This window comes from Narcine bancroftii, chromosome 13 (assembly GCF_036971445.1).
Source record: "Narcine bancroftii isolate sNarBan1 chromosome 13, sNarBan1.hap1, whole genome shotgun sequence".
In the NCBI taxonomy this organism is placed as follows: domain Eukaryota; kingdom Metazoa; phylum Chordata; class Chondrichthyes; order Torpediniformes; family Narcinidae; genus Narcine; species Narcine bancroftii.
In genome coordinates, this window is record NC_091481.1 from 26,136,306 (window position 1) to 26,154,341 (window position 18,036).

Below are 18,036 nucleotides of genomic sequence, written 5' to 3' on the forward strand. Positions count from 1 at the left end.
GGATGATATTCTTGTTGCTAGCAGAGACCGGGCACAACACAAGTCCCACCTGCGCACTCTCTTCTCCCGACTGGCCGACCAGCCTAACGATCAACCCGGCCAAATGCCAGTTCAGGAAAGAGTCCGTGCAGTTCCTGGACCATACCATCAGAGCCGAAGGAGCTACGCCAGTTGCTACAAAGGTCACCACAATCAGGGAGTTCCTGTGCCTAGACAACCTCAAAGGGCTACAAGAGTTTGCGGGTATGGTCAACTTCTACAACTGATTTATTCCAGGCACTGCATGCATCATGCAGCCGCTCTTCACCCTCATTGTGGCCAATGGCAAGACGCTCACCTGGACTCCAGAGGCCAGCAGGGCATTCGAAGCTACGAAGGGTGCCCTCGCGTAGGCTACCATGCTTGTCCACCCTCGGACCAACCTTCATACGGTGCTCTCTGTCAATGCCTCCGCCACCGCCGTCAGTGCTGTCCAGAAGCAGCAGGTTAACAGACAGTGGAAACCACTGGCATTCTTCAGCCGACTTCTTCGTCCGCCAGAGCGCAAGTATAGTGCTTTCGACCGTGAGTTGCTGGGCATGTACCTTGCTGTGCATCATTTTCACTATTTCTTGGAGAGGAGGCCTTTCACCATTTTTACCGACCACAAACCCCTCACTCAGGCACTCGCTATGGCTAAGAGATCCCTGGTCGGCCCGCCAACAGCGTCTCCTGTCCTCTGTGTCGGAGTTCACCACCGATATTTGGCACAAGGCAGGGAAAGACAACGTGGTCACTGACGTGCTCTCCTGACCAGCCATTTGCTTGCTGACACCTGGGTTAGACTACAACCAGCTTGCCCGGTACCAGAAGTCTAACAAAGAGGCGCAGACCTTCAGGACTGCCATCACGGGCCTGCGGTTCCAGGACCTCCCGACTCCTCTCGGTGACTATACTGACCTCTGCAATGTGGTTCCCCAGCAGTGGTGCAGGCAAGTCTTCCACTATATCCACGACCTTTCCCACCCTTCCATCAGGTCCATGGTTCATATGGTGGCAGAAGGCTTCGTCTGGCACGGGCTTTGAAAGCAGATTGCAGACCTGCACCCATTGCCAACTTTCCAAGATACACAAGCACACCAAGAGCGCCCGTACAGGATTTTGAGCACATCTGAGAACGGTTTAGCCACATACATGTGGACAGTGTCGGCCCTTTACCCATTTCCCGAGGTGACCGTTACCTTTTCACGGTGGTGGATCGCACCACTCACTGGCCCGAGGCGATTCCGATGCCAGATGCCTCCATGGACTCCTGCTCCCGAGCACTTTTGACCAGTTGGGTTAACCGAGGTGCGCAGTTCACCTCCATGCTCTGGGCACAGCTCGGCACAGGCTGGGAATCGAACTGCAACACAACGGCCTATCACCCACAGGCCAATGGACTGGTCAAGCGATTGCACCGCCACCTTAAGTCAGCACTTATGCCCCGCCTCACCGGCCCCGACTGGGTGGATGAGCTGCCTGGGCATCTGCTCAACACCCAAAGAAGACCTGCAGGTGTCATCGGCCAAGCTGGTTTAGTGCACCGCTAGCCCTGCCTGGTGAGTTTATCAATGCCCCTCACAGCCCTCAACAGACACCGCACAGTTTATTTCCCCCGCCTTCGGGCCCAGTTGGACTCCTTCACACCCCCACCACCACCAAGACATGGCACACGGGCCTCCTACATCCCCAGCGAGCTGTACTCCACAGAATATGTCTTTAATCAGGCAAGGCCTGTCCACAGCATCAAAGGACCGAACAGAGTCATCCAGCGTTCAGAATCCACCTTCACACTGGATATCTGTGGTAAGAAGGAACTGTTTACTATGGACAGATTAAAGCCAGCACGCCTCGACCCCAATGAGCCAGTGGTTGCGGTCCAGCCCAAGAAGCGAGGCCACCCAGCAAAGAAGGACATTGACGCCGGTTCTGGGGGCGTTTGTGTGGCGGCATGCCATTAGGCAGGCGAACTGGCCCTGCATGTCATGCATGTGGCAGGGCAGCTGGCCAAAATGGAGCCGTCGGGGGTTTCTTCCTGACCTCGGCTCCAGGCTTAGATGGTGTCCAGGCCCACAGCGCTGTTCTCAGCTAGGTCCGGGCTGGGAGTACAAGAACAGCCAGGCAGACCACAATAAATCTGTTTTGCTCATTGAACTCAACCCATTTGGTTGTGGAGTTATTCAGTAAGCAGAGTAGCCATCACAACAGGGCCATAATTTATCTTTCACAAAATAATACTGACCTTGCCTAATTTCTTTTTTAAATGTCTCACTATGCTTCCTTTAATAATAACCTAATTATATATGTTAATCTATCTGGCTTGTAGATCCATTTGTTTTTAAATAAGCAGGTAAATTTGCAAATTTTTAATCTAATGGGACATTCAAGGAACTTTGAGATTTTTTGAAAATTCTGTGAATTCTTTCATGACACTTGGCTGAAATCCATCACGACCTGGAGACACAAGTCTGAAACTCCAACATTTTACTCAGAGCAATGTCCCTGGTATTGTAATCTCCTGAGCAAAGTCTCTGTCATGTCACTTTTACTCTTGTTCTTTTGTTCACCTGAAATCTATTCCCTTCTGTTTCTCAACCCCTACCCCATCAAGAGGAACAGATTCTCTCTATATTGTCTTCCTATTTTAATCCCTCCATCACATCTTCTGCCCTAAGAGAAAAATCACAGTTTCATTCCTTAAGTGCCACAATTGCTCCTCGTCCTGGGAATCACTCCTAATGACAATATCAGATTTGCTTCAAGAGCTAATGAAGAAATCAATTTGAAACATCTTAACATAAAAATTATAACTTTGTTAAGAGAGTGAGCAAAGTCTCCAATGCTCCATCCCAATGGCTATCTTGTAAGAGTCATCAAAATACATGAAGTACATTTAAAGTCAATTGCTGTCCCGCTCACTGTCCCAACCATGTTTTGTGTCACGTGCAAGTTTTGAGACATTTCCCAGTACAAATTAAGAAGATTTTTTTTTTTTTTTTTAAAGTGATCCCAGTATTCACCACAAAAGCAATCATTCACTACAGCTCTTTTCTGTGTGGAACCAATTTCTTAAACTTGCTACAACTGGCCTGTTTGTTCCCTAGACAACAACTTTCTGACAGGCCTATAATCTAACTACCGGCATTGAAGGAGATTCGGTCTGTCACCGAAGACTCTCGAAAACTTCTACGGGTGTACAGTGGAGAGAATTCTGGCTGGTTGTTTCACTTTCTGGTATGGAGATGCCAATGCTCAGGACAAGAAAAACTCCAGAGGGTTGTTAACTTAGTCTGTGACATCACTGAGGATCATTGAGGATGTCTACAAGAGGCAGTGTCTTAAGAAAGCATACTCTATCTTCAAGGACCCCCACCACCCAGGCCAAGCCCTCTTCACTCTGCTACCATCAGGCAAAAGGAACAGGAGCCTGAAGAGAAGCACTCAGTGGCACAGGACAGCTTCTTGCCTGCTGCCATCAGATTTCTGATTGATCAATGAACCAAAGACATTGCCTTTGACTTTTTGTGCACTATTTTAATTTATTCACTGTAAGGTGGTTTATGTGAATATTTGCATCCAATTTCATGACTTGTTCATGACAATAAATTCCAATTCTGATCAAACATCTTTTATCCCATTTAAAAAAAGAGACAAAAAATCCAACCTGATAAACATAAGCAGGTGAGACATAAGCAGATATTTGGCACATTTGTTGTGATCCTTCCTACTTTTCAAATTCATTGTACACTAGTCTACTGGTAATAACCTGTTTAAAGAGGGAGAGCCCAGCAAGATAGAACACTGTACCCAAGAACTAATCTGAGAAAGAAACAATAACAACTCAGTCTCAAGTGCAAATTGTGAACTTCAGTCTCCAAACCATTACATGTTGGTCAGATGCCTTTGGCATTCAGTCCTAAAAGTTTATGTACTTATGTACAATCCCATCAAGACCACCCACAAATTGGAAGAACAACACCTGGTTTTCTGTCTGGGCACTATCCAACCAGATGGCATTACCATAAACTTTTCCAGTTTCTGCTAACTTGCTCTCCTCTTTCCCCCTCCCCTTTCCAGTTCTTCCCTCCCTTCACCTAGCCATCCTTTTTCCCCACTGATTGCTGCTGTCCCCTCCTCCCTTCTCCACCTATCACCTCCTGCCTTTGTGATCACCTCCCCTTTAACTCTTTTGATCGGATGCCTGCCAACATTTTTCCATACCTTGATGGAAGGGATCAAGCTCGAAATGTACGTTATGTATTTTTACCTTTGCTATCTAAAAGACACTGTTTGACTAGTTGAGTTTTTACCTGAAAATTGGTGTTCTGATGTGAGAGTCACCAGATCAGATGCAACAGCGTGCAAGCTCCAGCACATCACTGACTTCACTATTTCACAATGAGGTGTGGAAATTGATGACAAGTTGAACAGGAAATGACAGATAGCTGGCGGTTAATGACTGAGGGCAGGCATGATTTGAACCACTGAGAGAGACAAAGCATATATTGGACCAGGTTGCCCTGATTCTTCCTCTTGCCTGAATTCATTGTGCATGAAATCTGCCTGCAATAATCTGTTCAAAGAGGAGGTTGTCCCAGTAATAAATAAAAATAAAATCAGAAAGCTTGGTCATCTATCAAATTCAATTAGAGAGATTGGTTACTCCACCCAATGAGCATGTTCAATTTCTTTCATTCTTCATCTGACTCTCAGTATAAGCTTTTATATAAGCTCTTCTCTCTTGTGTTCTTAAGTGCTTCTGTACAAGATGCCCAAACTATTCTCTGTGGAAAACAGTGATACCACCCTCATGGATCTGAAGCTTCCTTTGTATTCCCAGTTTGATTTGCAGCTTTGCTCACCCCTGTGTGCTTGATTGCCATTTACTTGTAAATTGTGTCTGAAAAGCATAGTGATCGATAATTTCCAATCGCCCAGCTTAGATGAGTGAAGTGGCCCTGCAAAGAATTCCAAACCACTGGGCCCTCTTTCATGCTGTTGATACATGGTCCCAAAAGCTTGTTTTTCAACCATCCAAAAACAGAGAACAAAGCAAAGGACTCTACATCACCTTTGTTGACCTCACCAAAGCCTTCGACACCGTGAGCAGGAAAGGGCTTTGGCAAATACTAGAGCGCATCGGATGTCCCCCAAAGTTCCTCAACATGATTAACCAACTGCACGAAAACCAACAAGGTCAGGTCAGATACAGCAATGAGCTCTCTGAACCCTTCTCCATTAACAATGGCGTGAAGCAAGGCTGTGTTCTCGCACCAACCCTCTTTTCAATCTTCTTCAGCATGATGCTGAACCAAGCCATGAAAGACCCCAACAATGAAGTCGCTGTTTACATCCAGTACCGCACGGATGGCAGCCTCTTCAATCTGAGGCGCCTGCAAGCTCACACCAAGACACAAGAGAAACTTGTCCGTGAACTACTCTTTGCAGACGATGCCGCTTTAGTTGCCCATTCAGAGCCAGCTCTTCAGCGCTTGACGTCCTGCTTTGCGGAAACTGCCAAAATGTTTGGCCTGGAAGTCAGCCTGAAGAAAACTGAGGTCCTCCATCAGCCAGCTCCCCACCATGACTACCAGCCCCCCCACATCTCCATCGGGCACACAAAACTCAAAACGGTCAACCAGTTTACCTATCTCGGCTGCACCATTTCATCAGATGCAAGGATCGACAATGAGATAGACAACAGACTCGCCAAGGCAAATAGCGCCTTTGGAAGACTACACAAAAGAGTCTGGAAAAACAACCAACTGAAAAACCTCACAAAGATAAGCGTATACAGAGCCGTTGTCATACCCACACTCCTGTTCGGCTCCGAATCATGGGTCCTCTACCGGCATCACCTACGACTCCTAGAACGCTTCCACCAGCGTTGTCTCCGCTCCATCCTCAACATCCATTGGAGCGCTTTCATCCTTAACGTCGAAGTACTCGAGATGGCAGAGGTCGACAGCATCGAGTCCACGCTGCTGAAGATCCAGCTGCGCTGGATGGGTCACGTCTCCAGAATGGAGGACCATCGCCTTCCCAATATCGTGTTATATGGCGAGCTCTCCACTGGCCACCGTGACAGAGGTGCACCAAAGAAAAGGTACAAAGACTGCCTAAAGAAATCTCTTGGTGCCTGCCACATTGACCACCGCCAGTGGGCTGATATCGCCTCAAACCGTGCATCTTGGCGCCTCACAGTTTGGCGGGCAGCAACCTCCTTTGAAGAAGACCGCAGAGCCCACCTCAATGACAAAAGGCAAAGGAGGAAAAACCCAACACCAACCAATTTTCCCCTGCAGCCGCTGCAACCGTGTCTGCTTGTCCCGCATCGGACTTGTCAGCCACAAACGAGCCTGCAGCTGACGTGGACTTTTACCCCCTCCATAAATCTTCGTCCGCGAAGCCAAGCCAAAGAGAATTAATACAAATTTTAAAAAAACATAACAGTGGCAGTCATTCCATTGCATAAAATGACTGGACGAACAAAATATTAAATTATCTATTCATTTTACAAGTAAAAACATAGAAATGCTGGAGGAACTCAGGAGGTCACGCAGTATCCATTGGAGGTAAGAATACAGCACATTACCAATTCAGGCTTGAGCCATTCTCCCCATTGAGACAAAAGAAAAGTAATTGAGGGTGAGAACAAGTTCTACCAGCCAGAGGAGGGTGGTGGCAGAGGTTGGGTCCATTGTTGAGAAAGAAACAAAGGGCTTTGGTATGGGGGAATGATTGGATATCCATGGTAAAGAGGAGGTGGTTGAGTTCAGGAAACTAGAAGTTATTGAAGTGATGCAGGATATGTGAAGTATCACAGATGCGGTCAGGAGAGATTGGATCTGGAAGAGGGCTCAGGCTTGAAACATAGATAATATATCTTTAACTCCTATGGGCGCTGCAAGACCTACGGAGTTCCTCCACGTATTTTTGTTTTTACTACAATCAACGTTGCATGCCAAACTGCATGAGTTTTTCAAGCTTTGTTGGGACCAAGGTAAACTGCCTCAGGATCTTCGTGATGCCACCATCATCACCCTGTACAAAAACAAAGGCGAGAAATCAGACTGCTCAAACTACAGGGGAATCACGTTGCTCTCCATTGCAGGCAAAATCTTCGCTAGGATTCTACTAAATAGAATAATACCTAGTGTCGCCGAGAATATTCTCCCAGAATCACAGTGCGGCTTTCGTGCAAACAGAGGAACTACTGACATGGTCTTTGCCCTCAGACAGCTCCAAGAAAAATGCAGAGAACAAAACAAAGGACTCTACATCACCTTTGTTGACCTCACCAAAGCCTTCGACACCGTGAGCAGGAAAGGGCTTTGGCAAATACTAGAGCGCATCGGATGTCCCCCAAAGTTCCTCAACATGATTATCCAACTGCACGAAAACCAACAAGGTCGGGTCAGATACAGCAATGAGCTCTCTGAACCCTTCTCCATTAACAATGGCGTGAAGCAAGGCTGTGTTCTGGCACCAACCCTCTTTTCAATCTTCTTCAGCATGATGCTGAACCAAGCCATGAAAGACCCCAACAATGAAGACGCTGTTTACATCCGGTACCGCACGGATGGCAGTCTCTTCAATCTGAGGCGCCTGCAAGCTCACACCAAGACACAAGAGAAACTTGTCCGTGAACTACTCTTTGCAGACGATGCCGCTTTAGTTGCCCATTCAGAGCCAGCTCTTCAGCGCTTGACGTCCTGCTTTGCGGAAACTGCCAAAATGTTTGGCCTGGAAGTCAGCCTGAAGAAAACTGAGGTCCTCCATCAGCCAGCTCCCCACCATGATTACCAGCCCCCCCACATCTCCATCGGGCACACAAAACTCAAAACGGTCAACCAGTTTACCTATCTCGGCTGCACCATTTCATCAGATGCAAGGATCGACAATGAGATAGACAACAGACTCGCCAAGGCAAATAGCGCCTTTGGAAGACTACACAAAAGAGTCTGGAAAAACAACCAACTGAAAAACCTCACAAAGATAAGCGTATACAGAGCTGTTGTCATACCCACACTCCTGTTCGGCTCCGAATCATGGGTCCTCTACCGGCACCACCTACGGCTCCTAGAACGCTTCCACCAGCGTTGTCTCCGCTCCATCCTCAACATCCATTGGAGCGCTTACATCCCTAACGTCGAAGTACTCGAGATGGCAGAGGTCGACAGCATCGAGTCCACGCTGCTGAAGATCCAGCTGCGCTGGATGGGTCACGTCTCCAGAATGGAGGACCATCGCCTTCCCAAGATCGTGTTATATGGCGAGCTCTCCACTGGCCACCGTGACAGAGGTGCACCAAAGAAGAGGTACAAGGACTGCCTAAAGAAATCTCTTGGTGCCTGCCACATTGACCACCGCCAGTGGGCTGATATCGCCTCAAACCGTGCATCTTGGCGCCTCACAGTTTGGCGGGCAGCAACCTCCTTTGAAGAAGACCGCAGAGCCTACCTCACTGACAAAAGGCAAAGGAGGAAAAACCCAACACCCATCCCCAACCAACCAATTTTCCCCTGCAACCGCTGCAATCGTGTCTGCCTGTCCCGCATCGGACTTGTCAGCCACAAACGAGTCTGCAGCTGACGTGGACTTTTTACCCCCTCCATAAATCTTCGTCCGCGAAGCCAAGCCAAAGAAGAATCAACGTTTACAGACTTTTGTATTTCACTTCTTTCGTTTTACTATTTATTTAAACTATTGTTCCAATTGATAAGTTCACTGAGATATTATAGAAACCCTTGTCATAAAAAAACTATGAAAATATATAACAATCTTAATATTTAGCAGTTCACCAAGGAAGTCTGAAGATACTGGAGTTGAGCACAATATGCAAATGTGCTGAAGAAACTCAACAGGTTACACAGTTTTGAAAGGAAGGGCCTGAGCCCTTCATCAAGGCATGAGCAAAATGCAGGCTGGTGCTTCCACCCATGTCCACCAATGACATCTTACCTGTTAGGCTGTAACACTATACCTTCTTCCCTCCTCTCCTCTTTTCCCCCCCCCCCACCTTTTTATTCAGTTGCCTGTCTGCTTTTTGTTCACACCTTTGCAAAGAGCTCTGACCCAAAATATTGGTTATCCTTTACTTTCTATAGATGCTGCATGACCTACTGGATTTCTCCAGCACTTTTGTTCATTGTATTAAGTGCAGTAATTATTTCCATAAATGTCCATTTGGCCATCCCTCACACAAGCTCAGTCCAGGTTGACAGCATTTTTCACAATTTAAAACAACTCTCTAGAATAATTGCAAGCCCATTGATCTTCAAGAATTTTTCATTGCAATCCCAGCATCAATTACTTCTCTGTCCAAATTTGGTTTCTATTTCCCGGCTAATCTGCAACTTTGCAGCATTCCACATCTTATGAAATGATGATCCCATGAAAGAAAATTAGAATGTTCAGCAGAAGTAATTAAGGAAAATGAACTGAATGGCTATTCAGTTGTAGAATCTTTGTAGCTTTCTTATTTTTTAGTATTCACTCTTTTAACTTTAGTTTGATTCATGATTGGAGAAATCTGAGCGCAGAAACTAATAAAATTATTTCTTGATACATAAATACTTTTTAAAAGACAGTTAATACATGATGGTATCTTTAAAGTTCTGGATATTAAATCACAACAGAATGTCAATAGTGGAATAATTGTGTATTTTTTTATATATTTTATAGATGCCACTGAAGTTTGCCACATTATATTAGTGCATGAAACCAAGTCAGTTAGTTATTTCCCAATTGCTAGACAAATGCTGCAACTTGAATGCAGGTGCCAAATACATCATCGTAAATCAAAACAGACTCACACTTCTGATTTACCATTTCCAGATGCTTTCATAACTACAATCGATGGCAGTTCTAGCTCAGGAAAGAAATTCATAAACTGATTTCCAAGCACAAAACACATTCAGATTGGAAGGATCAATCACTGAACAATGAAGATTTTGCTTGCTGAACACAGTTGGGTATATTTTATGGATTTTGAGTTACTACTCATGAAAATCACCTTAAACTTTTCCTATCGCATACCATTTTTTAGATTTAACATATTTTTGTGATTTCTTATCATATTTTAAGTCAACTTCAAGCATACAAAACCATAAAGTGTAACATGTCATTGGAAATTCATTTTCTGCATTTGCATCTGGACTTTTTCTCTGCTGATCTTGGTGCAGTCAGTGGCAAACATGGTGACAGGTTTCACCACGATATCGTGACCAAGGAAAAGCGGATTCAGGGCAATTGGAATCCATTAACCCTGATCAACTATTATTGGACACTGACACGAGATGTTGAGTGCAAATGAAAATCTGCAGCAAAACATTTTTAGGACAGTTGAACTAACACAGTATGTCAGGATCATTATGTGATGAAACATGCTAAATTCAATAAAAGTTCATTTCATGTTTATCCAACTTCCTATGTGACAGAAAATATGAAATTATCTTTGTGTAAAGCTTGATACTGTCCATCATAATCCCCAATTTTCTTTTGGGAAAAAAATGTATCCAGTGTAATTGACCTACTTATCACAATTCAGATGTTACATAGAAATGAATACCTGTTTCTGCTGCCTCCAACAAGTCATCCAGTAGAATCTGATGGCATTCTTGACCATTTTCAAAGCTATACATGGCATATTTCTTCAAAAGAGTTCCCCCTTCACCATTTACATCAGTCTCCAGGAGGCTTGGATACCACTCTTCTAGCAGGGAATCAATGTGATCCACAATCTGGCCCAACAGAATGTACCCTGCTCATTTTTAATGTAACAGAAGCAAAATAACAATTTGTCATCTCAGTAATCAACCAACAATTTGATAAATTTTAAATGTAATTTTGCTTCTTATTTATTTTCTTTACCCGACGTTCAAATCTCACTTGGACCGTTTGCAAGACAATTTGGACAAGATTAAATTCCTCAGTTATTTAATTACAAAATTGTTTTAATTACTTAGATTTTAAAGGTAAGCAATGTATAGAGAGATATACAAAAGCATGATTCTGGGTCAGCAGGAAAGTTTTCATTTCACAAAGACATCAAATGTTTGGTCAGTTGAAAGTGATATTTAGGGAAATGCATCAAAGCAAGGGTTTCCCCCCCACTCCCCCCTCCAGTGATGCTGCTTGATGCTCCAGCAGATTGTTTATTAGTCAACATTACCAGATGGTGCAAGTAATTAATTTGAATTAATTACATTTTCTGTTCAACAGGAGCTATAGAAAGATTTAAACTTATAGACCTAAACATTTTTGGATTATTAGCCCAGAAGCATAAGATTATCAACCCAATAACATGGTAATGATTATTCGATCTGTTTGATCCCTATTATTATTCATTTGATGCATATTTTATCCACCTATTAGCTCCTGTCTGTGGGACTGTGCTCCTCCCCCCCAACCATTTTGTTTAGGCATCTGCCCACATTTTGTTCATATTTTGATGAAGGGCTCAAGCCTGAAATGTTGGTTATGTTTCTTCATCTTCACTATATAAAATACACTGTTTGACCTCCCAAGTTTCTCCAGCATTGTGTTTGATCAATATTGTGGTCCTTGATACAAATAATAATATAGTTGAATGTAAAAATTCAAAAATAGCTGCTTACCTTTCTTGGAGCATGGAACAGTTATTTTCAGAATTTTCTCAGGTTTACTGCACAATGCAGCTGAGTCAACCAGACAATAGGCTTCTGGTGACCAGATCAGATAAATTCCATTTGTCCAATATGTCCTATTTGAACGTAGGGACTTTTCTTTATCTGCAACACAATAATTTGTTTTTCGTTGAAACTAAGTTCACTTTAAGTATGGAACAAATAATGCTCTGATACATCAGTTATCCCTATTCACCATGCAAACCTTCCAAACTTGTCCATTTTACTTGTTAAATCCACTGACCAATTACAAGTGGGCCCATCATTTCCTAATTAACCAAAGTCCTCTGGATTAGCAATCTAATTTTACAGAGAAAGGTTAAAACATTCCAGAATGCTTGGCTTTGCATTCGTATACTTTGAGAATTGTAGTAAAGTTAACAACTAAAAAAAATTACTGTGTGGTGGCCCGCTGCGGTAGCAATCAAGTTGGTACTCTGGGTGGCAAACATAACCAAAGGCCAGCAAGTGAACCAGCGGGTGAACGGCAAGGGCAACGTAAGGGCCAACAACCCCAAAATGGCACTGGCCTTGCTGTGCAGCCAACAGACAGGGACAACACGCGGGGAAGAAAGGAATTGTTACAGAGAAAAGTACCCGCATGCAGGAAACAACTGCATGGTGACATCAGCCAAGGGGGATCACTGCAGGAACAGTGCAAGTATAAAAGTCGGGCCTGAGCCCTAATAAAACTCAGAGCTTAACCTGACCACACTAAGTGTGCATGTCTTCTTTCAAGTAGCGCGTGGCTACAACTGTAATATAATTTGATTAAATGACAGTGCGGGGTACCTTGGATGAACTGTGTTATGTTTTTTTTTACTATTAATATGTATTCTTATGTACTGTATTTTTCAATGTGGATCTTCAATAAAAATATTGAAAAAAAGGAACGTTAACAGCAGACCAATGTGATCAACAAACTGGATTAATATCCAAATAAAATTGCCAACCTTGATAGGAAATACTACAATGTGGAGAAATATTAGTATTGAGACAGCGCCTCGTACCCCCCTTGGGGTGCCTCACAAAATGAAAGTCAAACATGACAATCCAGCAGGCTCCACTTGGCCACAACTAAAGGAGCCTAAGTGGCTTATCAAGGAAAGCAGACTGCAAATGCACTAATCAGTGCTGAAGGCGCTTTGACCACGCCCCTCATCTTGAGAATAAAAGCAGAGCTGTGAGCCCAATAAAGCTCAGTGTTAACTTCACTCAATTGGGGTTCGTGTTCTTTCTGGGAACAGCGTGTTCAGTCTGAGCTACCTTGCATACAGCTATAACCTCTCCTGCGCAAAAGACTCCACAGAGCAATAGCTTGTAGCAGCTAGCTACAGTATCAAATATTGCTCACATTAGAAACAATTATTATTTTTAAATGAACACTGAATTAATTCTTTTCTATTCTCTGATGCAACTCTCAAAACATACATTCCAGTGACTGTAGATTTACTAACAGCCTCAGAACTTGCAGTGCGAGCAATAGGTAATGGAACAACTTTACTATCAAATCATACACTTCTCTCATGAAATTCTCTTTGGATAATATCCTGACTTTTTTTAATATATAAAACCACAGTACCTGCAACAGTTTGACTTGGTTAGTCCATTAAATGCACATGGCTTGTTGACAAGCCAAGAACAGTTTGTGTAAGAAAAGGATGTAAACAGTGCTCTCTCTGAACAGTCACATAAATATATTAACTGAGCATATATTCAAAAAATAAATTACAATTACCTTGTCTGCAAAGCAGATGATTAGAAACCTCGAGCAACCTGTGGATAAGTCTGGACCAGAAACCCATTGGAAAATAAGGCATTTCGTAAAGCCTCACTATTAATTCAGTGTTCTCATGATGTGGGAGTTCAATTACAGGTCTCTGATCAGGTAAGCTGCAACAAAAATTAACAGGTATGTGATGAGATCCATCAATCAGAGGTTACATTGAAAAAATGAAGCACATGATAAAGGAAATATTTAACTGAACAAATTAACAAATGTAATACAATTTCATAAAATCCAAGACACAAGAATGAGTTTACTGTAAATTAGCCATTTATCCAAATTCAGTCTTACATATGAAAAATACATTCATATCACAATACAGGTACTCCCTGAATTACGACCGTAATTGGGACCAAAGGATTAGTCATATTTCAAAATGGACATGTCGGAATTTTGGCTGTGCATGAGGAGTACCAAAGTCTTCTATTAATATTTGATTTTGATTTTATCAACAACAGTACCAAAATTACCATCACAAATAAATATATTAATTGTGAATTAATCATTGATACATTTCCAAATATAACCCCTATCCACCTCCCCCCCCAAAAACCCTGAAGAAAAAAGGAAAGAAAGAAGGAAAAAAGAGAAGAGGAGCTGTTGAGATCTGGAATCCAATTCAACAAAAAAGGGCCCAATTATTTTTTTTGTCTAAAGATCAATAAAAGAAAGAAAAATGAAGGGAATAAAAATAAATAAAATAAATATTTTATTTATTAAGTATTCAACCCTACACTTTGCAGGAAAGGTTCCCATACCTGCAAAAACATGTACTTATTCGTTAAATTGTAAGCAATTTTCTCCAGGGGAACACAACCATACACTTCGGTATTCCAACAGGCTATTTCCAAGAGAAAATCAGACTTCTAGGTAAGCACAATACACTCCTTGGCCACTGCTAATGGAATTTTAAGGAATTCTAATGGTTACTTAGACAGCCTCATTTTCAGTCTTACATCCACAATATTTCCGAAGAGAAACAATTCTAAGGACTTGGAGGCAATTGTTTCCTAATAGTTTGATTTAGTAAAACTCTTAAATTTTCCCAAACGGGTTTCAATTTGGAAGATGATCAGTTAGAATGTACCCGCATCTAAAACATATGTCAGAAAAGTGAGAGTTTAATTGATGTAATTTTTGCAGGATAAGACATTGCTAATGCAAAAAAATTATATTGCATCAGCTTATATCTTACATTAATTATATTAGTCATGACAAACTCAACCAGGTCTTATCATCAAAACTAATATTCAAGTCTGATTCCCATCTTTGTTTTGATATATACAATTCCCATTTAGGAGTGCCCAATTGAAGTAAAGAATACATAACTAATGTGAATTTCTTTGAGGTTCCCTTTTGATGTAGAATTTCCATTTCACTACAGTCTGGTAACATCATAGTTGTTCTAATTCTTCTCTGAGAAAGGTCTTAATTGAAAGTAACAAGATTGCATTATTATAAATATTGTACTTATTTTTTAATTGTTCAAATGACATTTTTCCACATATCTGATCCCTTTATAGAACCAAGTATGTAGAATTAAGTTGTCCATAGTTAAAGGAATTAACCTGTTCTGAAACAAGGGCATTTTTGTTTTTTCTTTCAGTACCAAAGCCGTAAAGCAAACTTTTTAATCAAATCTTTTTGGCATTGGAGATTTGACATTAACGACTTAAATGTTTCCTGAATTTGTTGATCAACCTTGGTGAATCTTTCCACATTCTGGTCCATGCTTACTTTTCAGTCGGCATCCCTGGGTCTGTTGGCTGGGAGTGGCCATCTTGATTCCTGCATGCATGCGCGAGGCTTTGGTTGGCACATGCACGGTGGGTTCACATATTGGAGTTCGGTTTGCACATGTGGTCCAGTTAAGCACCCTGATGATATTAATTTTGTGCCCTTAACTCTTGTGCATGTGCCAACTGAATTCCAACACACGAACACATCGTGCATAGCCAAACCAAAGTCTAGCGCACAGGAATCAAGATGGCCACGCCCATCTAGGACGCAGACTAACAAGATAAGTATGAACATATTGGTTCTTAAATGCCTTGTATCCCTGTTATAGTTTGTCAAATACAACATAACTGCGTAAATTTTATATTTTTTCTTATATTAAAAAAATTGCTTGCATATGCAGATGGACGCAAGTTGCATAGGTCGCAAGTTGAGAGTACCTGTTTAACAAAAAGGAGCTTGAAATTTAAAATTCCCATGATTTTTCAGTTGCACTTGATTTGAATAGAAAATTGATGTTGAAATACACATGAACAATTCACATTGCTCATTGTTTAACATACTTTCATATATAAATGAATTCATCAGAAATAATCGGATTGAGAAGTACCTGTTTGGAATAAATAGTTGTTTCTCTCCTAAAGGCAAAACAATTTGAAATTTTTCCAGAAGTCTTATGCACTGTGGTGTATAATTTTGAGGAAATCCATTTTCTTGCATGAGAAACTTCTCAACATCAGATCGACAAATAATGCAAGAAGGATGCTTTGAAAAATATGATGCTCTAAAAGTCACAAACTATTTTTAAAACAAAAACAGTGGGTTGACACTTGTATCTTGTAGCACTTCCACATTAAATCTTGTCTCAATTTTCAAATAAAATACAATTCTTAATCAAACTACAAACCTCTTAGGTGTTCAAAATATCCGTCACAGTGAAATGAAAGAACAAACTTCTGACTGACATCTTAAGAAATATTCACTAAATCACACTTGTACAGACTTTTAAGATTTAGAAATCTTCAATGATATCCACTATGACTATTTCTCCCCACTTCCTTAGACATTAACATGCATGAGAATTTGCTTAAAAAATACTGCTCCAATAAATTGAGAAATAAGCAAATAAATAATATTAAAGATACAAGTCAAATACCCAGTGCATTGTGAGCTTCCTTTTATATATACAATCATTCAGCATGGTATAAGCGACAGAGGTGCACCAAAGAAGAGGTACAAGGACTGCCTAAATAAATCTCTTGGTGCCTGCCACATTGACCACCGCCAGTGGGCTGATATCGCCTCAAACCGTGCATCTTGGCGCCTCACAGTTCGGTGGGCAGCAACCTCCTTTGAAGAAGACCGCAGAGCCCACCTCACTGACAAAAGACAAAGGAGGAAAAACCCAACACCCAACCCCAACCCACCAATTTTCCCCTGCAACCGTGTCTGCCTGTCCCGCATCAGACTTGTCAGCCACAAACGAGCCTGCAGCTGACGTGGACATTTACCCTCCATAAATCTTTGTCCGCGAAGCCAAGCCAAAGAAGAAGAAAAGAAATAAAGTTATTCTGATCATTTTTTTTCCTTATTCAGATAATGTTGCATGACATCTATTGAATCATCTTTTAGCAAGTGTTTTAGTTGAAGGAGCAGACAGTCATTCCACTGAACTGAAGATGGTTGCTATTTATTGTATAACATAACTTTGAAGCAAAATCTGAAAACGTTACCTGGGCAATTGTTTTACAGAGCCATTGTGGATCGATAAAATAAAGATCCTGTAACTGAGGAGTTGAGTCATCAAAGTGCAATAGCACACCTGCAATGAACAAAGTCACCTTTAAAATAATTTACAATTTTAAACATCCACCCAAAATACTCAATTATTATGAAAGGTGAAGATATTTCTTAATTTCTGTGGTCATATTACTGAATATATTTTCTTTCCCAATAGAGTTACTTTCTAGTATTTCATGAAGTAGTAATCCTATCAATACATAAACCTTGAATGTCTGCATACATTAGATCGAATAGTCTCCAAGGGCAATTAACACTGATGTGAGTCATAAAAATGAAAATGAATGCACTGAACCGCATTCCTGTTTTTGATGATGGTGCGTTGATCAAAAATATCAATGCAAAAATCAAGGTGCTTCAGAGATACTCATTAAAAGTGGATGCTGATCAGCAGAATAATTAAATTTTCAGATTCAGATTTCAGATTATTTTAGAAGTTAGCAAAACCTCAATATTAGTACGAAAAAGGGTGAGGTGGCTTTCTGGAGAAAGAATTTCAGAGACTGGGAGCTTAAACATCTACATCCTTGGGCAATATTAATGAGGAAAAAGGAGGAAATATACAGAGTATCTGTATTCAAGGGTCAGCATTTTGTTAATTTTACAGAAAAGAAAGGGGATATTAAAACTGCTGAAAATTTATTAATTGGAAATAAAACAATGTCAATCTTGAGTGAAAAGTACCCAATAATGCCTGACAAGAACATGTGAGTGCAGATCATTATCACACCTGGACGAATTTAATCAGGAAACAACATTTTTAAACAGGACAGAAAGTAACATATAAAGTGTAAAATGAAACAAAATAGATGCATTTAATTTGACTGATTAGACCCCTAATGTGACAAATGTCCATTTGCTGCACAGTATCATGGAATGAAAATGAAAACCCTACAGATACTGAGCAACTTGTACAGCATTTGTGGCAAGAGAAGCAGAGTTGACATTTCAGGTCAATTAAGTCTTACTGATGAGTGTTATATATAATAAAAATCATCACCATCTCTTTCTCTCTCACTCTTG

At 41.6% G+C, this 18,036-nt stretch overlaps 1 protein-coding gene across 4 annotated transcripts in view; it reads right to left on the reverse strand.

Moving 5' to 3' along the window:
• The window catches only part of lrrk2 (leucine-rich repeat kinase 2), a 145,414-nt gene that overhangs the window by 32,222 nt on the left and 95,156 nt on the right, over positions 1-18,036 (reverse strand). For all 4 annotated transcript variants that reach the window (XM_069910021.1, XM_069910024.1, XM_069910023.1 and 1 more), the window contains 5 exons: positions 16,947-17,035; positions 15,824-16,011; positions 13,429-13,583; positions 11,643-11,795; positions 10,595-10,786 (listed from right to left, as the gene is read on the reverse strand). In XM_069910021.1, the coding sequence (XP_069766122.1) occupies positions 10,595-10,786; positions 11,643-11,795; positions 13,429-13,583; positions 15,824-16,011; positions 16,947-17,035 (777 nt within the window). The remainder of the gene's footprint in view (positions 1-10,594; positions 10,787-11,642; positions 11,796-13,428; positions 13,584-15,823; positions 16,012-16,946; positions 17,036-18,036) is intronic.